The sequence below is a fragment of the Peromyscus maniculatus genome, chromosome 15, assembly GCF_049852395.1.
Source record: "Peromyscus maniculatus bairdii isolate BWxNUB_F1_BW_parent chromosome 15, HU_Pman_BW_mat_3.1, whole genome shotgun sequence".
Taxonomy (NCBI): Eukaryota; Metazoa; Chordata; class Mammalia; order Rodentia; family Cricetidae; genus Peromyscus; species Peromyscus maniculatus.
In genome coordinates, this window is record NC_134866.1 from 31111702 (window position 1) to 31135515 (window position 23814).

General features: G+C 35.9%; 1 protein-coding gene across 3 annotated transcripts in view; it reads left to right on the top strand.

Moving 5' to 3' along the window:
• The window catches only part of Nipbl (NIPBL cohesin loading factor), a 173611-nt gene that overhangs the window by 112031 nt on the left and 37766 nt on the right, over positions 1 to 23814 (top strand). For all 3 annotated transcript variants that reach the window (XM_042261454.2, XM_042261453.2, XM_076551803.1), the window contains exons 12-28: positions 1832 to 2029; positions 2263 to 2334; positions 2417 to 2506; positions 4750 to 4853; positions 7025 to 7111; positions 10582 to 10813; positions 11960 to 12111; positions 12635 to 12715; positions 13235 to 13335; positions 15444 to 15582; positions 17646 to 17728; positions 18716 to 18848; positions 19466 to 19609; positions 21574 to 21663; positions 22475 to 22689; positions 22782 to 22884; positions 23645 to 23743. In XM_042261454.2, the coding sequence (XP_042117388.1) occupies positions 1832 to 2029; positions 2263 to 2334; positions 2417 to 2506; positions 4750 to 4853; positions 7025 to 7111; positions 10582 to 10813; positions 11960 to 12111; positions 12635 to 12715; positions 13235 to 13335; positions 15444 to 15582; positions 17646 to 17728; positions 18716 to 18848; positions 19466 to 19609; positions 21574 to 21663; positions 22475 to 22689; positions 22782 to 22884; positions 23645 to 23743 (2123 nt within the window). The remainder of the gene's footprint in view (positions 1 to 1831; positions 2030 to 2262; positions 2335 to 2416; positions 2507 to 4749; positions 4854 to 7024; positions 7112 to 10581; positions 10814 to 11959; positions 12112 to 12634; positions 12716 to 13234; positions 13336 to 15443; positions 15583 to 17645; positions 17729 to 18715; positions 18849 to 19465; positions 19610 to 21573; positions 21664 to 22474; positions 22690 to 22781; positions 22885 to 23644; positions 23744 to 23814) is intronic.

The window sequence follows — 23814 nt, forward strand, 5'->3', positions numbered from 1 at the left end:
AGATGGCTCAGCAGTTAAGAGCACTGGCTGCTCTTCCAGAGGACCCAGGTTCAATTCCCACCACCCACATGGCAGCTCACAACTGTCTGTAACTCCAGCTCCAGGATATTTGACACCCATACACAGACATACATATACGCAAAATACCAGTGACAATAGAGTAAAAATAAATAAATCATTAAAAGAAAAAAAGTGAGAAGGAGGTCCTGCCTCTCCTCACATTAATTATGGCCAAACCAAATTCACATCTAATTATGAAGGAAATTGTGAAGATTTGAATATACTCATTCACATACAGTTTTTCTTAATAACAGCTCTTCCTCTAATAAAACAATCCCCAAAGAAGACCAAATTACCCTTTTCTGTCCATATTGGAGTTCAGTACTAGGAAACAAAGCATATCATGAGTAGGAATAATGATGGCTGTATATAGGTTAAGATTACCGGGGTTTAAAGATTTATTGTCCACACATCGTGGTACTAACACAAATATGATAGGGTGTATGAGCCAAATTGACAGCCTTAAATCTAAGCCGCATAGTGGGTTCAAGAGACTTGTCTGAATATTTGTGTATTGATCATAGTTAGGAATCAGGAAAGAAACCAGTCAGAGGAAGGAAAGGCTTTTTAAAAATCCAACAGACTAGAGAGTTTATCTTTGTCACCAGCAACTTGTCACTATAGTAACTGATGTAGGGACCAGCAAGATAGTTCATCCCTGAAAAGGCACTTGTCACACAAGCTGGCAACCTGCATTCAACCCCAGAACCCACTTAAAGGTGGGAGGGGAGAACCGACCCCGGAGCTGCCCTCTGAGCTGCACATATGCATGCACATAAACATACACATGCACAGGAACAAGAAACCAATCTGTTGAAATACCGTTGTGATAATCTCAAGGTAGACACATCAGTCCTCCCGTTTTTAACTGGTGGTGCCTGCCCTGAAGACCACGTGTAGTGTGTATTTTTGCCTGCACTGCCCTCTAGCTTTCGCTGCAAAACTGTCGTTTTTTCTTACTGAAATGTAATCCTTTCTTAGAGCTCAGAATCATTTTCAACTTAATACATCAGTTGCTATGTCAGATGAAATTGTTTGCCACAGAGTCTCCTGTCAGTATTGATGATTTTAGCAGAATGCATACAAGCTTTGGAAAGATGGGGGGGAAGTTTGAAGGTAACATATAAACATGCTTATGTAGCATGCATAAGCTTAGAAACTTTCCTTGAGTTAGCTCGTCAATTGTCAGAGAACTGTTTCAGTGTATTAGTGTTTGCAGTTCTGATATATACTATCTCTGTAGGTTTGTGATGTTAGGTCATCAGAGTCTCTGGAATTTATTGCTAAGTTGTAAGTATAACTTAGCTGTTGATTGGTGGAATACTTGGTTACGCATATTCTGTAACAGTATCTCTAAGTTGACTATTTTCTCCCCAAACCCTTCTCCTCATAAAAAAATATAAATGGTGGTTGTTTTTTTAACCAAATTCTAAATAAAAGTTGTTTTATAAGTCTTAATTAATCTTGAATTTTATATATAATTCTTGCTGATGTGCTGAAACCTTTCATTGAAATGTACACTGTGTTTTAATATTCAGAATCTTCCTGTTGGTTTATTAGCAAGCTGACTTCATGTAAAAATCTCTAGTTTTAGATTAAATAATGCTAAAAGTCATAGTATCCTTCCTATACCATAATTTAATCTTCTGGATAGATGAATGGCTCAGAATTTTATAGACCAACAGAATGAAGATGTAGTTCATTGTAAAGTACAAGTTTTGACAGTCTTTTAAAGTGAGGTAAATTATTTGTCATGGGGATTTGCTTCTAGCCTCTAGGAAACGGCATAAAAAAGATGACGATAAAGCTTGGGAATACGAAGAGCGTGATAGAAGAAGCTCTGGGGATCATAGGAGAAGTGGCCACTCACATGAAGGAAGAAGGAGCTCGGGTGGCGGTCGTTACCGAAACCGAAGTCCATCAGATTCTGATATGGAAGATTACTCTCCTCCTCCCAGCCTTAGTGAGGGTAATTCATCAGTTCCAGTGGATTTCTAAAACTGATTTCAGTGTTGGGTTCTGACTTTAAAGAACATTTTTGCCATGCCATAAGCTAATTAACAACATCTAATTTTTAATTAAAAGTATATGTTTATATTTACAGTAATTGTTTAAGCATCTAATTAATGTTCAGAAACTAGGAATACAAATGAAAATATTTTATCACTCTTGAGTTTCAGTGTTTCTCTTTGTTTATTTTAGTTGCTAGAAAAATGAAGAAAAAAGAAAAACAAAAGAAAAGGAAAGCTTATGAGCCGAAACTAACACCTGAAGGTAACATTTTAGTTTAGCTTTATAATCTTAACCTTTACTTACCTACTTGGAATGTGAACATATTTTTTTTTCTTTCTTGTAGAAATGATGGATTCTTCAACTTTTAAGAGATTTACAGCCTCAATAGAGAATATTTTGGATAATTTAGAAGATATGGATTTTACTGCATTTGGTAAAATTAATTTACAGTTTTGTTTTTTTTTTTATCCCTTTGTCTATGTCTAGTTTTTTGCAAATTACTCTAGAAAATAGTCATGATCAGTACTATCAAGAAACTTGAAATTGGTGGGCAGTGGTGGCACATGCCTTTAATCCCAGCACTCGGAAGGCAGAGCCAGATGGATCTTTGTGAGTTCAAGGCCAGCCTGGTCCACAGAGGGAGATCCAGGACAGGCACCAAAACTACACAGAGAAACTCTATGGGGGCCGGGGGGATGGATCCTGAAATCTAGTATGAATTCATGTTATCAATATAAAACTATCGTAAAACCTAGGCTCCGAATTACCTTAAGTCCTATCACAGCAGGGTAGTGTAAGGAAATATTTCTGCAAGTAATTTTTTAATATTCCCTAGATAATGAGAAACATGCAGAAATAGGAATCAATTCATCAGTTCATTTATTATCGTAGTTAACTATGTAAGGATATTAGATGCTAAAATACATAATGTCTCAGATGTCTCAGCCCCTGATATAAAGAACAAAGAATCCATATATACAGTAAAATAAAGCACCAGCTAAAATGTAGTATAGCTAATATTATATAGTTTGATAAGATGTAAATATTATATCTGTAAATAAAATAATATACGTTAAGAACACTAAGAATATTTGAGGTGGGTATGGTGGTTCACACCTTCAGTCTCAGCACTTGGGAGGCAGAGGTGTGGTGATATTGTGTCCACCAATATATTGTGCACCCTAATAAACTTATCTGGGGTCAGAGAACAGAACAGCCACTAGATAAACATAGAGGCCAGAAAATGGTGGCACACACACCTTTAATCCTAGCATTCTGGAGGCAGAGATCCATCCAGAAATCTGAGTTCAAAGACACACTGGAAACAGCCAGGCATGGTGACACACACCTTTAATCCCAGGAAGTGATGGCAGGAAGCAGAAAAGTATATAAGGTGTGAGGACCAAGAACTAGAGCCTGGTTAAGCTTTTAGGCTTTTAGCAGCAGTTCAGCTGAGATTTATTCCTGATGAGAGCTCAGAGACTTCCAGTTTGAGGAAACAGGATAGGCTGAGAAGTTGGCAAGGTGAGGTTAGCTGTGGCCTGTTCTGTCTCTGATTTTTCAGCATTCACCCTAATACCTGGCTCTGGGTTTGTTTTTATTAATAAGTCCTTTTAAGAAATTCATGCAGGCTGGAGAGATGGCTCAGTGGTTAAGAGCATTGCCTGCTCTTCCAGAGGTTCTGAGTTCAACTCCCAGGAACCACATGATGGCTCACAACCATCTCCAGTGGGATCTGATGCCCTCTTCTGGAATAAAGTTCTACATACAGATAAAGTACACATATACATAAATAATAATAAAAATAAATAAATAATAAAATAAAAAAAGAAATTCATGCTACACAGAGGCAGGCAGATCTCTGAGGTAGAAGCCAGCCTGATCTACAGAGCAAGTTCTAGGACAGTCAAGGCTACCTAGACAAACCCTGTCTCAAAAAACTAAAAGGAAAAAAAAAAGAATGTAGTGATTGACCTACTTTTAGGTATCATATACCACCTTCACTAATGTTTATGTGAAAGCTCTACAGATTACTATACCTTTGATATGAGATACTTTCAAAGTGCATTTGACTATTTTTAAAGTACTTTTAAGAGGTATAAGTATTATAAATATTGGGCAAGATAGTGCCAGAACCCGGGATTAATAGCTGTGGAGCTTTTATTACCCCTTTACCCAAAAGACAAATTAAATAAGGAGAATTCTCCAAAATTCACTCAATAGGAAAAAATTATATCCTTCCTTAAGAGAAGCAGTACTTTTTGGATGAGGACAGCGGAGGAAGCCTTGAAGGAAAAGACATAAATAGCCTGATCTCACTCTCCTCTGATCCTTTAACAGGGCACCCTACTGGCTGAACCGACACAGAAGCCAGAGGGCATTGGATTGTATTGATTTAGTTCATCCAAGTCAGCTTTCTGAGCAGAGAACATGATTGACAAGTGTCAACACTGTATCTACCGTAGTAAAGACAGTATCACTGCCTGTCTTCTCTTTGTAGAACTCTGATTTCACCCTTGCTCTCTTTGGTTATGGCTTATATGGGGTTTACAGAGCTCTCTTAAACTGCTGAGGTTTTTTATATATGTGATCAAAATTTTCTTTTAAAAGCTTATTAACTTATCATTTTTAAATATTTCTTTTACATAACTATTTTTGGTTGATTTGGTTTTTCAGGCGATGATGATGAAATTCCTCAGGAACTGCTCTTAGGAAAACATCAGCTTAATGAACTTGGGAGTGAATCTGCTAAAATTAAAGCCATGGGTATAATGGACAAGGTATCTCAGCAAAGTAAAACTTTCAGATTTTCCTCATACATGGCATGTGAAATTACTTTAAAGTTTTCAGACAGATTACGAGGTTAAGTACATACCAAAAGAAAACTCACGATTGTCATCTAAGAGTCTAAATGAATTATGTGATAGGAAAAGCTCTTGGTAAAAGGTGTATAGATTGTTCTAAACTTATGTGTGCATTGACAGAGCATGGGCTCTGACTTTTCACTTTTTCAGGTATTTTCATTATTCAGTGTAGAAATACACTAAACTTCTCCGGTGTTGCTTTAGTCCTCTAGGTTAATAAAAGAGTAGCATCACTTCTGGTGCTGATAGAATGTAGCAGTGTTTGGTTAACTGCTGTTACAGTTAAAGCCTCATTGCCTTAGGCTTTGGTCAGTCTTCTTTCCCGGGAGCTCCGTGGGGCTCCGAGTTAGTAAGGTGTCTCGTTCCGCTAATGGATAGCAGATTATTTCTGGTGTGACGCTTACTTCAACAGGAACCGCAGCATCGAGAAGCGCCCTTCCGTTCCATTATCATCGGCCACTGACTTCTGCTGCCTAACTAGTGTGCAGCTCGAGTCACCTCCCCTTCTTCTAGCCAGTCTCTAGGACAGAGTTATTACTCTAGTCTGAAGTTTCCTGGTTTACGTGGCTTATCCTTCTAGACTAATAGGAGTTAATAAAAGATTATCTTCACTTTGGAAATGATTCTAACACCTTAAGCCTATTTACTTAGTTTTCCAATTTCATAATTTTAACATGACCTGAAAAATATTTTGGTGGTTGTTTGGTTTGGTTTTTAATTTTTAAATTACATTTATATATTTGGATATTTATGTGTGGTCAGGGAAGTCCTTATACTCTTGGCATGAGTGTCGGATGGCGGAGGGCAGCTTGCAGGAGCTGGTTCTCTTCTTCCACTTTTGGGGCCTGGGATTGAACTCAATCTCAACTATATATTTTTGCAGTTCAGATATTGCCTACATTCTAAGTAATCAATGTGCCACGAAATTGACTTAAAAAATAAATACATTAAAATTTAGGGGTGGGGTGGAGAGATGGCTCAATGGTTAAGAGCACTCACTGCTCCTGCAGAGGACCTGTGCTCAGTTCCCACCACCTACATGGCAGGTGAGCCATCTGTTATTCCAGTTTCAGCGACTCCAGTGCCCCCTTTTATATTACTGAGATACATAAAATAAAAATAAATGAATCTACAGAAAGAATTAATGGACTTCTAGTTTGTATCGATAATATTACATATAGTTAAAGAGATACTGATTCATTTTGTATGTAAGACTATTTCAACATTTTTGAGATACCAATGCTAATCTTAGTCATTTTATTTTATAAATTCAGTAAGTATATGCAGCTGAGATTTCTCTTTCAGAAGGCAAATTCACTAACTATTCACTAACTATATTGACTAACTATTCACTAAATATAGACATGTTGTCAAATAGCCTCTGTTTTAGTATTCCAAGATAATCTATGGTAGTATACCTAGGAACAATCCTCTGTAATCCAGCATCAGTAATCAAACTAGACTTAACTCTACTTACTTGCTGGATCTATTTGGCTTTCCTGGCTATTTGTGTGTATGTCCTACCAGCATGCTAGAAACCTTAAAGAAATACTGCTCAGTGAATAAAACATAAGTAACAAATTCCTAAGTAAAACAACTTGACTTCACATTCCTAACTTTTTCACTCAAAATTTCATGCTTAGTATTCAAAATTTTTTTTCCTGTGTTGAATTTTCAAAGCCTGCTAGATAACATGTGGCACTGAATGATAATTATATCATGGGTGAACTTTTTAATTTTTATGTGTGTTTTCATGTGCATGCTGATTATCACTGAAATGATAGAGGCAAAGCCATCAGAATCTTGCCTAGATAAGTGGTATGAGTTGAGCTATGAGCCACGCACAGGCATGTGTGCTCACTCTGGGCTCAATTCTCTGTCTTTAAAAGAGGTAATTAATTCTTTTAAGTCAGAATTGAGTAGAAGGTCTGAAGAAGAAAGTTTTTTTTCTACTATTATTTAAAATAATAATAAGAGTGATAATGTTATATCTTCCATTGCCTAAAGAAAATAAATATTTAGATTGTTTCTTGAGTAATTTGAAACTTTTACCAATGAGTGATAAAACAACTTATATTTTCTTTTAGCTTTCAACTGACAAAACTGTGAAAGTTCTAAATATATTGGAGAAGAATATTCAGGATGGATCAAAGCTTTCCACTTTGTTAAATCATGTAAGTTTAAGACCTGTGTACTAATTTTATCCCTGGTATTGTTAAATGTCTTGGTTTTCATTATGTTGGTCTGATAAAAATACTCTGACCAAAACCACCTTACATATATACATACTTCAGGTCACAGTCCGTCATCACTGAAGGAAGTCAGGCAGGAACCTAAGGCAGGAGCCGTGGAGGAACACTGCTTACTGACATGCTCACAGGCTCTTGCATAGCTGCCTTTCATATACAGCCGAGGACCACCTGCCTAGGGATGGTACGCCCACAGTGGGCTCGGTCCTCCTCCATCAGTTCATATTCAAGACCATCCCTCACTAACATGACTATCAACCAACATGGTAAAGACAGTTACTCAATTAAGACTTTATGCTCAGGTGTTTCTAGGCTCTTTGAAGTTGGCAGTTAAAGCTAACTATAGCACATTAAGATATAAATGTTTTTTTCATAAATAACTTTTACTTACTAAGCAGATTCTAGATTTCATTTGAGTTTGTTACCACATATTACTATAGCTACATTTATTAACATTTCTAATAGAATTGCACTTTTAGTGATATTAACATGAATTGTAAATTAAGTGTAGGACAAATAGGGCTGGGAGATGGCTTAGTAGATAAAGTACCTGCCCCAGGAGCTTGACAACCAGAGTGCTGACCCCAGAATCAGCATAAAAGCCAGGCAGGTGCTAGCTGCCCGTAATCTTCCCTCTTGGGGGAGGAGAGTGGCCTTCCTAGTAAGCTGGCAAATGAAACTGTCTAGATTTGGAAAGATTGGGATTCAGCAAAAGGCCTTGTTTCATAGAAGTAAATGGAGAAGGATCAAGAAAGGTGTCAACTTAAGGCCTCTAGAAACACAGGCAGGCACGCGCGCGCGCGCACACACACACACACACACACACACGCACCAACACGCCAAACATGTATACACACATGCAAAAAAGACCTGCCATGCCAGCAATGGGGAGGCTTGCCTTTAATCCCAGCACTCAGGAGGCGGAGGCAGGCAGATCTCTGTGAATTCAAGGCCAGCCTGGTCTACAGAGAGGGTTCCAGGACAGCCAGGGCTGTTACACAGAGAAACCTGTCTAGGGAGGGGAAAAAAAAGACTTGTTATAAAGGGGAACAATAAAGTACTGGATCATCAGTTAGGAATCTGAAGCAAGAGAATTGCGAGTTCCAGGCTGGTCTTGACTGTGTGAGGACATTCTGTCTTTAAAACAGGCCCGATTACAAGAGTAGCATATTTATTATTGAAAATTTCTAAAACATTAAAAAAAAATATCCTCATGTAGCAATAACTACTTATTTAGCAATATATATATATATATATATATATATATATGTATGTATTCCTCTCATTTGTATGAACACATACTATATACATATATGTCTGTCTTTAATACATGCACCGAATTTTATCTCATGAGAAACATGTTATCGAATGTACAGGATTTCTATGTGATCTACATGAAATAAAAATCCATAGAGAAGTAATATGGTACTCTGGATTATTAAATATATTCTATACAGACTGACTTTGTTGTTGATGGTAATGGTGTTTTTTAAACAAGAGACTCATAGAACCCAGGTTGACCTTCAACTTTCCATTCCCCTGGATCACCCACTGAGTGATGGGATTGCAATCATGTCCTACCATTTCTCATTGGATCTATATTTAGTGCCCTCTTTTTTAAGTAGTTAAAGGAGGGAATCTTATTTGGAGTTTTTGTTTGGTAGAGAGTAAGAGAGAGTATGTGTGATTAGTATTGGGTATTGAACTAGTACCTGTGTGTAATAGATAAACGCTATCCCCCTGAGCTGCATCTTGAACCAGTTTTTGAATCAAGGTGTGTGGAGAGAGGGAAGAGTGAGAACACAAGCTTAGCAAGACCTAAGGTGTCAGTGTATTCCATGGTTACGTTTACAAGTTCCTTAGACGCTTCACCAAGAAATTGTCATGAATACCATGGAGGATAAGTTCTAGGATTGCAGTGTAGCTCAGTGTCAGAGCATAAATCGCATACATGAAGCTCAGGAGTAATCCTATAATATAAAGTTTGTGTTTCATGTAACAAGAAGAATGTGATAGGATTTACACTCACACAGTAAGCATAAAAGCACTCCATCCTAATTTTAATGTATAAAGTAAAAGAAAGACTTATGTCAATTGTTAAATTATCCATTTTAGAAAATGTTAGGTCATAAGTACTCTGCATAGCTCTAGTCCGATGTTTTTTAGACATCACTTTTGAAGCTTGGTATATAACCCAGACAGGACTCGAACTTGCTGTGGAACCCAGACTTGCTTTAAGCACACTGTCCTCCTGTTTTAACTTACCAAGGGCTAGAATTAAAGGCAAGCATTGCCATCCCCAGCTTTTACCTTTAATTTGCAGATGGGAGAGGGGAGTCCTGGAGATTGAACCAAGTACACATTTCTATCATAGTACTATACCACTAGCTCTGTGTATATTTACTTTTCAATATGTTTCAAAAATAGTGCTTAAAAAACAGATACTTCGCTAGGTATAGTGGCTCATGTCTGTAATCCTAGTACTCGGGGGCAGGTCAAAGCCAGCCCACACTGCATAGCAAATTTCAGGCCTGCCGTGGATACATAGTGAGACCTTGTCTCCAAGCAAGATACAAACAAAAACAGATATTTAGAAATAATTAAATCAGTAAAGTTTTACCACTTTGTAATAAAAGCTCTTCACTTGTTAATTATTCCTTTGTTCTCATGTAGTTTAACTATTGTGTTTATACCCAAGTCACAAAATCAGTTTATGTTCAGTATAGTTTAAGTTAAAACCTTAGATCTAGATGAAACATACAAAAGATAAAGGTGACTGACTTTGTCATTGGAATATCATCTAGTGGTGAGATAGGAAGAAAAGTTTTTGAAAATGCTGAAACAGCAGCAAAAACAGAATACAAAGATACTGAATAAAAAATCCGCCCTACCTGGGCGGTGGTGGCACACACCTTTAATCCCAGCACTTGTGAGGCAGAGCCAGGCGTCAGATCTCTGTGAGTTCGAGGCCAGCCTGGTTTACAGAGCGAGATCCAGGACAGGCACCAAAACTACACAGAGAAACCCTGTGTCTCGAAAAAAACAGCAACAAAAAATCTGGCCTAAATTGGGCATGGTGGTGCATGTATATAATCCTAGCACTCAGGAGACAGAGGCAGGTGGACTACTGCAAATTCAGGACCAGCCTGGAAAACTCTAGGCCAGCATGGGCTACAGAGTGAGATCTTATCTCAGAAAACATTGTTTTAATTTTAGCTAAAGTGATATCATTATTTGTACTTTATTCCAGATACTCTTTTAGAATAGTCTAAAAAAGTTCTAGATACTATTTCAGATTGTTCCTCCCACCACTGAATATCATATATCCTTGTTTTTTTATATTGTGAACTATAGGTATTTTATCCCCACTTTATTAACAATGATCTGTTTTATAGAATAATGATACTGAAGAAGAAGAGAGATTGTGGAGAGACCTTATTATGGAGAGAGTTACAAAATCAGCAGATGCCTGTCTTACAACTATCAACATTATGACATCTCCTAACATGCCAAAAGCTGTATACATTGAAGATGTAATTGAAAGAGTTATACAGTACACTAAATTTCACTTACAGAATACACTCTATCCCCAGTATGACCCTGTTTACAGATTAGATCCACATGGAGGTTAGTTTGCCCTTTTATACTGATAGTTTGGTTTTTGTTTGTTTGTGTTTTGTTTTGTTTTGTTTTGTTTTGTATTGTTTTGTTCCACACTACCAGATTCTCCATTGTAAATTTTCAGTGCTGGGTAAATCAGAATACAATGATTTTAATGGGCCCCTAAATTAATAGATTATGTACATTATAATAAATATTGACTTTGATTTTTATATTTGGCTAGAATATAAAACCCTTTAATAGCTGTTACATTACATTAGCATCTATAGGTTAAACACCCATTACTCTGAAATCCAAAATGTTTTGAAACCTAAAACCTCTTTGAGGGGCTAGACAAGTGGCTCAGCAGTTAAGAGTGCTTTCTGTTCTAGAGAACCTAAATTTGGTTCCCAGGACCCACACTTGGCAACTCACAGCCCCTATAACTCCAGCTCCATGGGATCCAACACCCTCTTCTGACACTGTGGGCTCCCAAACACATAGCATATACATATATACACATAAATTCAATGTAAATCTTTAAAACTTTTTAAGGACTGCTATGAAATGCAAAATGCTTTGGGTTGGGGGTTATTTGTGATTTTTAGATTAGGGATGTTCAAGTGGTAAAAAAGCTATGCGAGTTTTCCAAAATCTGGAAAACTTGACTCAACCGGTATTTATTTATAATTGAAGTAATTTTTTCTAGTTAGAGAAAATCCCAGATAATAATAGTTTTGGGTTCCTTCTGATTTAGCTCAAAATAATACTTACCTGCAAAATGAGTTGATTTAAACTATATATTGTCGTAGCTCCATAACCTGCATTATATGATCAGTAGTTCAATGTGCATACAATTCATTTGCTTACTTATTGTGGATAATGCCAAGTAATTTAAAGAAGAAATATAATCTTACTGTCCTGTTTGAATGAGAGGGAAAAAAAGAAAGTTGAGTATAGTAGCCACTGTGTGTACCATACAAGAATGTCCCAGTACAGTACCACTGAGGAGTAATTTCCTGTTAACTAACACTCATCTTTAGTTGCACTGTATTCTTATGTAGCACCCTGAAATGTTCGTGTTCTCTTAATTTAGAAGATAGTGCTGGTAACCTCCATGGTAGAATATTAAAAGTTAATATTTTTCTTATCTTGAATTCTCTTTTATTTTAGGAGGGTTATTAAGTTCAAAGGCCAAGCGGGCTAAATGTTCTACTCATAAGCAGAGAGTAATAGTAATGCTTTATAACAAAGTTTGTGACATTGTTAGCAGCTTATCAGAATTGCTTGAGATACAGCTTCTTACAGACACAACGATTCTTCAGGTAAGTTGTTTTTTGTTTTTTGTTTGTTTTTTAAAGCATTTTGTAAATTTCTAGGCACAACAAAATCTTAGTCTAGTATAATCTTATTCACTCAGTAGTAATACCAGCACAGTGTTCAACTTACCTGTTCCGAGTGTCTTATGTGTAAATTGAAGAATAGTCAGCAGCATTTTAAAGGAAGAACTGGAGTTGAAGAGAAAAGAATGCTACATAAATTCCAAACTCTAATTTCTATGAAAAATATGTTAATTTTTAAGAAGTTGGATATTTTCATCCATGAAAACAAAATGGCTTTGTTCCTTTAATTTCCCTGGTGTTCAATCTAAAATGTAGAGACTAGAGAAATGGCAGCTATGAAGCTATTATTTGTTAGCAGAAACTGAGGAGTTTCCTAGAAGGAAAGGCATGCAACCTGGGTCACAGAAAGGAAAGTGCCTCTGGGTGTTTCCAAGTAAAGTATAGTAAGGTACAGTGTACTGAAGTCAACTAGAGACATTCTAAATAATTCATCTTGAATTTTCAGGTTTCATCAATGGGAATAACACCATTTTTTGTGGAAAATGTCAGTGAACTACAGTTGTGTGCTATTAAGTTAGTCACTGCAGTAAGTATAATCAATCTGTAATTTCAGTTACCCACTAATGAAATAAGACTTTCATCTTTTTTGGTCCAGCCTTCCAAAAATTATGACATTATATTTATTTTTTTTCCTGTTTTCCATTGGATTTATTTTATAATAAGGATTATTTTAGTACTATTAGAGTTCATTAACTGAGGATTTAATTTCATTGATTATGTTTTTCTTGAATTTAAAAAACTTTTTAATATAATGGTAAAAACCAGAATAACTTAAAATCTTAAATCTTGTCTTACTTCTCTACCCAAAGTATCATATCCCTCTAAACAAAACTTTATACTCCCTCACTTTGGTAATTAATAACAAAATCTGAATACATTTCTTTAGATCATTACTGTTTAACATGTTAAAAACATTTTCATTCTGAATAACATGTATACTCCATTTTCTCTTCAGACAATATATTGTCCTTATTTCATGATACTACTTTTATTTTGTGTTTTTGCCATAATAAGTTTAATTTGTAATTTTATAATTACTAAACAGGTATTCTCAAGATATGAAAAGCATAGGCAGTTAATTTTGGAAGAAATTTTTACTTCACTTGCAAGATTACCAACTAGCAAGAGAAGTTTAAGGAATTTCAGGTAACTATAGTAGAATTTAAGTACAATGAAGAACCTTGTTATGTTGTAACTGTCATATATTTACTCTTTACCACTTCTGTCTGGTTTTATTTATTTTTTTTTTTTAAAGATTTATTTATTTATTATGTATACAGCATGTATGACAGCAGTCCTGAAGAGGGCACCAGATCTCATTACAGATGGTTGTGAGCCACCATGTGGTTGCTGGGAATTGAACTCAGTACCTCTGGAAGAGCAGCCAGTGCTCTTTACCTCTGAGCCATCTCTCCAGCCCTGGTTTTATTTTTTTAATGGTTTTTTGAAAGAAGTACTTCAAGTGCTATATAGATAGCTTGGATATGTGAGATAATATAGCATATTTGGGCGACTTAAAGAAATTCATTAGTCCTGAAGTAAAAAGACCCCTGGCAGTTTGAGCACTATTAACATTTGGACCAGTTAATGCTTTCATGTCCAGGACTGTGCTGTGCTTTACATTATGCTTAGGAGCATTCCTAACCCAGTAGAAATCTCTCCTTGTATTTGCAACAACCAAAACTGTTTCTAAGCACTAGAGGTCAAAATAGGCTACATGAAAAGCATAAAAATTGTGGTTCAAAAGACTTGAGACAGTTTTAAAAGGATTTTATGAACTATGATAAGAAAGTTAGACTTAATCTTTTAGACTGTGTTAAAAACTATTCAATAATATTTTAGAAAGCTGAAAGATGGCTTTAAGAACAATCTAGAAGGGCCAGAGTGATGGCTTATCAATAAATAGCATTGGCTACTTTTCCAGAGAGGGATTCCACATTTGATTCCCATCACCCACATGGCAGTTCACAACCATCTGTAACTCTGACCCCAGGGGATCCAACACTCTCATCTAGCCTCTGCAGGCACCAGCCATGCACATGGTACACAGATATACATGCACACAAAACACCCATACAATTTTTTAAAAAAACCTCCATGAACACCAGGCATGCACACAGTACACAGATGTACATTCAGTCAAAGCACCAATACCAATACACATAAAAATAAAAATAAATGATTTCTCTAAAGAGATAATCAAACAGAATAAACAGATTAAATACTATTTATTCACTAAGGACATTTATAAATTTACTGCTGTAATCAACTTTATTGCCTGTAGTCATCATTGTCAATTATATTGTTCCTGGTGATTTAATGCATTGACCTAGTATAGAGGGTTATTTTGGGGTTAATTCTGTAAAATAATTATTTTTATCTTTATATATTTTGAACTGTGTGCATTGATAAACATCTGTTCAACTGAAGAAAAGTGATCAACATACAAATGAATTCGTACACTTCTACAATATCTGTAGAAACAAACACTTGGAAATTGATCTTATATAATCAGTGTCTCAGACCTCATACTTTAGCACAGATAATTAAGAGTTTAGAATTAACAAGATACCTCAGTGGATAAAGGCTCTTGCAACCAAGCTTGATAACCTGAGTTCAAACCCTGGAACCCCACATGTTGGAAGGAGAGAATTGATTCCCTGAAAGGTGTCCTCCGCATGCCATGTCCACGATAGCATGTGCACGTATACAAAATTTATTTCTTTTGTTGTAAGTTGACTGGGGCCATGTGGTAGTGCATGTCTATAACCCCAGCCTCTGGGAGGCACAGCTAGGAGGATCACTGCAAGTTAAAAGCTAGTAAGTTCTATATTGCAGGTTCTAGATCAGCCTGTACTATAGAGTGAGACACTGTTAGACACAGACACACACGTCCATGGAGGTGATTTTAGTACCAGTTAACTACCCTACTCAGCAGGTGTGGACCGAATACATGGGCATTTGGAAACCGCAGACTTTTATTGTTCTAATTTATTCAATAATTATTTGTTTTAAGTTTTTATCTGCAATGCATAAAAAATAGAAAATTTTTATATTAAATACTGTTTTTCCTCATGAGTAGGCATTAGTTGATGGTTTATTTTTTTCAGACTGATTTTTAAAAAGTGTACTTAACACTGTCATAGAGCACTAATGTATGGTAAAGAAAGCATATTGAAACGTTCAGGTGGTAATGAAACATAAAATGTAACTATTTTCATACTCTGATTTAAATTGTTTCTTCTTCATTAAAGGTTAAATAGTAGTGATGTGGATGGAGAACCTATGTATATTCAGATGGTTACAGCACTAGTTTTACAACTTATTCAGTGTGTAGTTCACTTACCATCATCAGAGAAGGACCCTAATTCAGAAGAAGACTCAAACAAAAAAGTAAGGAAATATTTAAAGGTTTTATAACTTTGTGCTTTAATGATTGGAAACAGCTATATTTTCTGTAATTCCTCTAAAACAGAAATTCTTAACTAGGGGTTCATGACTGGGGTTTGGGTTTCTTGTAGGGCATTCCACATAATCAGGGAATAAGTTCTGGTTCCAATTCTTATCTGGGCACCACGAAGCACATAAATCATCAACACCCAACAGGCTTGTTCTGCCAGCTTGTAAACTCAATCAAGAAATCAATGTCAGGGGAAATATTAGACTTAGGTGTATATGTATGCATACATGTGATTAGTATGGAATTGACATAGAAAATGACTTCATGTTCTCTGATGAGTAAGTCTATTGATACTTATTTTTAGATTCTATTGGAGGGTTTGCGTGTTTGTCATGTCTCTTTTTTGGAGAGGGTGGGGTGGGATAGGTTTCACAATGTAGCTCTGGCTGTCCTGGAAATCACTCTATAAACCAGGCTGGCCTCACGGATATCTTTACCTTCCACATGCTAAGATTGAAGCTGTGCATCACAGTGCCCAGTTCTAGATTGTATAGTTTCACTTCAAATAAAATTCCAAAGAGACAAGAGTAGTTTATCAATAGTATAGACAGACAGTATAAAATTAACAAAGTAAGTGTAGTCCAAAATACTGAGGTCCTCTGTGTTTCTCCTCTAGATTACATTAATATAACCTTCCTTTTCTGGTTGTTGGTGACCACTATAATAAGTATGTTTACTTCTATTTTGTATGTATACTTAGATATGGTTATTTTGTTTTATATTTACACAAAAATTATAGTGATATATTTATGGCTAATTTTCTTACACCGACATTTTTTGTCAGATTCTTTTTGCACTGAGTTTGACACACAACAATTTTTTTTCCCCTTTTATTTTATTTTACAATACCATTCAATTCTACATATCAGCCACGGGTTCCCCTGTTCTCCCCCCACCCACCCCCCATTCCCACCTCCTCCAGGGAAAAGCCTCCCCTCCCCTCCCCCGAGGACTGCGATCAACCTGGTAGACTCATTCCAGGCAGGTCCAGTCCCCTCCTCCCAGACTGAGCCAAGGGTCCCTGCATAAGCTCCAGGTTTCAAACAGCCAACTCATGCAATGAGCACAGGACTTGGTCCCACTGCCTAGTTGCCTCCCAAACTGATCAAGCCATTCAACTGTCTCACCTATTCAAAAAGCCTGATCCAGCTGGGGGCCCCTCAGCCTTTGGTTCATAGTTCATGACACACAACAATTTCTTCATGACATGACACACAACAATTTCTTCATGACTTGAAGTTAAGAGTCTCTTTATAAGGAACTTAGAAGCAGAATTGTTACAGGACACCTGCATGTACTTTACTACTGGAGGCTATCCATATGTTTACTTAAGTGATAGTTCCATTTGCATTCCTGCATTCTGATTTTACTTATTCTAGTTACTGTAAAATACTACCATGCTCATTTTGTTTTGTTTTTTTTCTGTTAATGTTACTGGTAACCTTTTTTTTCTATATTTATCACTGAGTTTCTTCAGCTGAGACTGACTTGGTCTTTTTTTTTATTTTAATCTTTTAATTTGTACTGAAAGTTTCAAGTTTTTGTCTATATTATAGTGGTTTCATAAACTTTGAAGTTAGAATATTCTTTGGTGGTTGAATTAGTTTATCTGTTTTAGCTAGAGGTACTGGCAAATATTCTAACACTGAACTACGTATCTTCAATTCTGAAAAATAGTTTTGTACATTCACTCCACTTATTCTTGTTCTGATATGGATCGTGATAAACAACTACTAATTGTGTATTTGTTAATTACATTTCTGATTATTTTAATAAATTTAAATGAACTCTACCATTGTTTCTAAGTCTTTATAATGTTTTAAAATGTTTAGTATGCCAACTGCCAACTGGCTTATCCCATTTTTGTAAAAAAAAAAAAAAAATGTCTTAAATACTTAAATGTGTTATGTCTCTTCAGTAGTAGAATGGTAATAGCAACTGGCCTCATTTAGTCATTGTTTCTTCTGTCTTTATAAAGTTGTCTTTCTCATTCTAGGTTGACCAGGATGTTGTCATTACTAACTCTTATGAAACAGCTATGAGAACAGCCCAGAACTTTCTTTCCATCTTCCTTAAAAAGTGAGTAAGATCAACAGTGTGCTATTTATTTTCCGTAGTGTGGAGTGGTCTATATAGAAAGGAGATTGATCAAGTCTCCTGCCGTAACTGGAACCTCAAATACAATCTGATCTTTAAAATGAGGAAGAGAATTAAAAATCTAAAAATGTGTGAATTTGCTTCTGGTAGAACCTCAAAATTTTAGTATTGGATTGTTGGATTGATAGAATTTTTCTTTACAAAATTTTGAGGCATTCTGCTTGTAAAGCAAAGTTTATAGAAAGAGGGTACTCAAGCTTCATGAGAATTAATGATAACTATAGAGAAATTAATTTCTTAAGAGTTGTTGCAACTTTCAGAGAATAATGATAATATCAGTTAATATACTTGGATAGAGAATGCACCTGGCGGTGTTGGCGCACACTTTCAATACCAACACTTGGGAGGCAGAGGCAGGTGAATCTGTGAGTTCAAGGCTAGGCTGGTCTACAAAGCAAGTTCCGGGACAGCCAGGACTGTTGCACAGAGAAATCCTGTCTCAAAAAAAAAATTGATGGGGAATGCAATTTTAAAAATAAATTTAGCCGGGCGTGTTCACATGTCTTTAGCTATGCCTACGCTCTACATACTGATTCTTGCCATACAAACAAATGGGCATGTTTGTATGACATTATAAAAATACATTGTTGGCCAGACGGCGGTGGCGCACGCCTTTAATCCCAGCACTCGGGAGGCAGAGCCAGGAGGATCTTTGTGAATTTGAGGCCAGCCTGGTCTACAGAGTGAGATCCAGGAAAGGCACAAAGCTACACAGAGAAACCCTGTCTCAAAAAACCAAAATAAATAAATATAAATAAATAAAATAAATTTATTTTTAGATCTCTTTTAATATACTCTCATTTACCTTGTTACTAAATAAAGGGGTGGAGGAATAGCTACTTAACAAAATTCCAAACATGATGTAAATTAACATCTTTTTTGTTTTTGGGTTTTTTCCTTTTTGACTAGATGTGGTAGTAAGCAAGGTGAAGAAGACTACAGACCACTTTTTGAAAATTTTGTCCAAGACCTTCTTTCAACAGTCAATAAGCCCGAGTGGCCAGCTGCTGAACTGCTCCTTAGCTTGTTAGGGAGACTGTTGGTAAGAGCATAGCATTTAAAGATTGTTAATTACTAGAAGACAGCATAATGAGGATGTGCTCTGATTCACAGATGATGAATTCTTTAAAAATGTGTAAGGAAACACGAACATTGCATCTATTTTTGCATGTGTATAACTGTACAGTGTATTGTCAATACCTGTAGAAAACAAAATTGTCAATTTTAGCACTCTCATTTCATTACATGTAATGGCAATGCTTTTTGAGATGGTTTGGGGGGGGATGTGCTCTCGTTACATCTTTGGTTTAAAACATTTCAACAATGAGTCCTGAGTTATTAAAATTAACCATTGAAAGCATGTCACTGACTAAGGTGAACATTTTGTCATTTTTTTTATATTATTTCTAAAATCATATGGTACTTTTTAAGTCCTCATGGTACAGCATAAAATTGGAAAGAAATACAGTGATTTCTCTTTTCATTTTAAAATATATATATATTTGGAGTCGTGCAATATAAGTTGTTGAAAAACCTTTGAAACCTAACTTTTTATGAATTGGAAAAAGTAATACCACTATTTGAAACTATAATGATTTATAGACATTAGAATTTTACTCTTAAATTCTTACTCAGTAATATCCCATCTTTGATGTTTAGGTTCATCAGTTTAGTAATAAGTCAACAGAAATGGCTTTAAGAGTGGCATCTCTTGATTACCTTGGAACTGTTGCTGCGCGACTGAGAAAAGATGCTGTTACCAGCAAGATGGATCAAGGGTCTATAGAACGAATTTTAAAACAGGTATTGAAATCAAGAACTTAAATTAATATATAAATAGCTGCTTACTTGGTTGCTTTTGGTGTGGTCTAATGTTGTCCCTGTTGATTTTAAACTTGCTGAGTAGTCTATAGTTGAGGGTGACCTTGAACTCCTGATCCTCCCAAGTGCTAGAAATTACAGGCATGCACCACTAGGCCCAGTTTATGGAGTGCTAGGAATTGAAGCCAAGGCTTTGTACATTTTAGGCTGACATTCTACCACCTGAACTACTATATCATCCAGCCCTACATGTTCTTACCTTATAATAGTAGATTTTGTAAATTCAAGGAAAATTTGTTTTGTTATTTGGTCCTGAGTGTGATAAGTTCTCACTGTAGTCCAGGCTAGCCTTGAATTCATAATATCCTCAAGAACTCGTCCTAAAGATAGAATTTTAGGTCCTTCTCTGGATCTTGTGAATCCAAAGCCCTAGTAGTGGAGTAGTCAGGGGTTTAACAAGCCCATCAGAAGACTGTAATTAATGCTCAGTTTTGAGTGCTGTTGTGTAGTGTACATTTGTACAAATAAGAATTGGCACATAAATATTTGTAATACACTATCAAAAGTAAAAACTTACCATTACTATATTATTAGTGAATATAATACTTAGAGTATAATCTATTGCCATCTTTTTTTTTTGTTTTGAAGATTTGTTTTATTTCATTTATTTGTGTGAGCATGTGTATGTGTACGTGTGTATGCAGGTGTCCTTGGAAACCAGAAGGGTCCATTGGATCCCTTGGAGCTGGAGTTACAGACATTTGTGAGCCACTTGAGTGTGGGTGCTGGGATCCGAACTCCAGTCCTCTGATAGAGCAGTAAGCACTTTTAACCGATAGAGCAGTAAGCCTTTTTAACCACTGCGCCATCTTTCCAACCCATCATCATTTTAATGATCAAATTGTCCTTACACTTGACCAGTGAGATGTGTTTTGAGCTAGCTTTTGTGCCTCTTTTGACATGTTCCCAATATAAAACCTTTTGGGGGGTGGGAGTGGAGCAAGGGAGTAGGTCTGCGTTTGTGTTGTGTTTATGGTGTGTGTCCTTTCTAGTGTGTATGCACATAGATGTGTAGGTGCATGTGTGCATGTGCATGTAGATGCCAGAGGTCAGTTCAGGGGTTTGTGTTTTTTTTTTTTTTTTCAATCACTCTTTACCTTATTATGGTTTATTAGTTAAAGGACTAGGATTCTTTGAAGAAATAGATGGCCCCACAGATGAGGCACGACAGTAAGAGATGCCTGTCAAGTACCTATCATATCATAGAATAAAGTCTTCAAAGAATGATGGGAAGGAATAGTGTTGGGAGATAGCTCATGACAAAGTGCCGTGCAAGCTTACTAAGAATCCACGCTGAGCAAACTTAGTGAAATTCCCAGAACCTACAAATCCATTCCCTTTCTATAGCTAAAGTATTATCCCCACAATAATTATAAAGCTGCCTGAAATGTGTAATGCATATTACTTACTAGATTAAAACTTTGATGTATATTCATGAATACAAAATACACAATGAGTTCAAGACAATGCTGGAATATGTGAGTCCTGTTTCCAGAAAAAAAGAAAAAAAAATAACTAGTGTCTCCTTTTTCAAATGAATTCAGTACCAGGGCTGGATAGGATATTTTTGTGATGATATTTACGTCAGCCACTTCTGAACTGTTTAAGATAGCAAATAACTCATAAAGCCAAACTTAGCTATCCATATGTTTTTGAGAAACCATATTTTTTGTTTCTATATAATAACTATACTTGCTTTCCTTCTTGTTATTTTCCCCCTGTTAGGTTTGCATTTACATCTGCACAATTTATTAAAATACACCAAGAGTTTAGTGGTTACATATCTGTGATCCGGTCACCAGCCATAGTACAACATTGAGAAGTGGGTGGAGGATCAGTAACAGACAAAAAGCACTGATAATCTGTGGTTGTTGTTTGGGGTTTAGGTTTCTGGAGGAGAAGATGAAATCCAACAATTGCAAAAGGCATTACTTGATTATTTGGATGAGAACACTGAGACTGACCCTTCACTGGTGGTGAGATTCATTTTGCCTTTTAAATTTGTCTTCTAAGAGTAAGGTAGGGAGTTAGAGGGAAAGAAAATAAGAGAAATATTTGGAAATCATTTTATAGATTATTTTTAAGTCTAGGCTAATCCTAAAAATGAGTATAGGCCACCTGGTGCTGAAGATGATCTGTTAGCATGCAAAGCAGCTGTCAAATTCTTATATATGTGTACATACAGTTCTTTAGAAATGTATATTAAATAACATATCCAGAATATAACAGGCTGTGTGTACAATTCGTATACTTTATAGGCCTGGCGTAAGTTTATAAATAACACTGCACATAATGGGTTGTTTTCAATTTATTTTTTTAACGGGTGAAATAAAAGAGCTGCAATAACCTCTGTATTATTTTAGCTACCTAGTAGATATTCAGAAGTGCTTTAGTGCTGAATGTTTTAATGTATTTAAAACTTATGTATTTCTTGCACAGAGAAGTTAAGAGTTGAAAACAGATGGAAATCACTACATTTATTCTAAACTTCTCTAGTGGTCTTACCATCAAATCTAACTGAGCCATATGAAATGTCCTACTTTAAGTAGTTGATAGTAGTACTGTAGATTTAATATGGTTGTTTTTATTAAGTTAGTTTTTTACATTAATAGTTAAAGTTATAGTTAAATGTAAAAAAAAAAAAAGAAAATTTTGTAATCCAGGATATTTCTGTCTTTATATCTGCTTCTGTCTGATAGAGTTTGTTTCAAAGAAAGCCTTAGTACTTCTATTCTATTAGAACTGTTACTAATGGCATCAGCTCAAATCTATCTAATGTCTTTCCAGTTTTCCCGTAAATTCTATATAGCCCAATGGTTTCGTGACACAACTCTGGAAACAGAAAAAGCAATGAAATCCCAAAAAGATGAAGAATCATCTGATGGAACACATCATGCAAAAGAAATCGAGACAACTGGTCAAATAATGCATCGAGCTGAAAGCCGGAAAAAGTTCCTTAGAAGCATTATCAAAACCACACCGTCTCAGTTCAGCACATTAAAGTAAGATGCAAAGAGAAACTGTGTTAGATAAATATGAATCATAGCTATCCATTTACAAAGAACATATAAAATTGCAATGTTTTCTGTTGTAGGATGAACTCTGATACTGTGGACTATGATGACGCTTGCTTGATTGTTCGATACTTGGCCTCTATGAGGCCGTTTGCCCAGAGCTTTGATATTTATTTGACGCAGGTAAATTGATTGATAGTTCTGATTGATTTTTTATTCTGGTTACTTTTGGAGATCATGGACAGTATGTATTCATTGTTGAGGATAGTTTTAAAGGATTGTGAAAACAGCATTTGTCTCTGTTCCATATTGTTCACATGTCTTTAGCTATGCCTACGCTCTACATACTGATTCTTGTCATACAAACAAATGGGCGTGTTTGTATGACATTATAAAAATACATTGTTGGCCGGGCGGCGGTGGTACACGCCTTTAATCCCAGCACTCGGAAGGCAGAGCCAGGAGGATCTTTGTGAATTTGACACCAGCCTGGTCTACAGAGTGAGATCCAGGAAAGGCACAAAGCTACACAGAGAAACCCTGTCTCAAAAACAATAAATAAATAAATAAATAAATAAATAAATAAATAAATAAATAAATAAATAAACAAACAAACAAACAAACAAACAAATTGTCCCATTATCAAGTCATGGTAAATAATACCTGTTTTTGATAAAAATTACATATAAGGTTTTAGTGAAGCTTAATGTTCTTAAATGTATGTACAGCAGTATGAATACTGAGGTAAAGGAAAAGACCCCAAAATATAGAATGCTTTTCCATGTGTACTAGTCTCTGTTAAGATTTTGGACCGGTAAGATAATGTATAATTTTACTCACACATAATAAACAAAGGGTAGTGAGTAGTAGATTGTGTTCTTTTATATATATTCATGCTATTTTTTGTTGAATTTTATGTATTATATTAATGTTTGCCTGGCAGATACTACGAGTTCTTGGTGAAAATGCAATTGCCGTTCGAACAAAAGCCATGAAGTGTTTATCTGAGGTTGTTGCTGTAGACCCCAGTATTCTGGCAAGGGTAAAAGCAAAAATATTCTTTCTTGCTTTTTTTATTGAAATGTGAAGATTATCTCTGCTACTACAAATGAT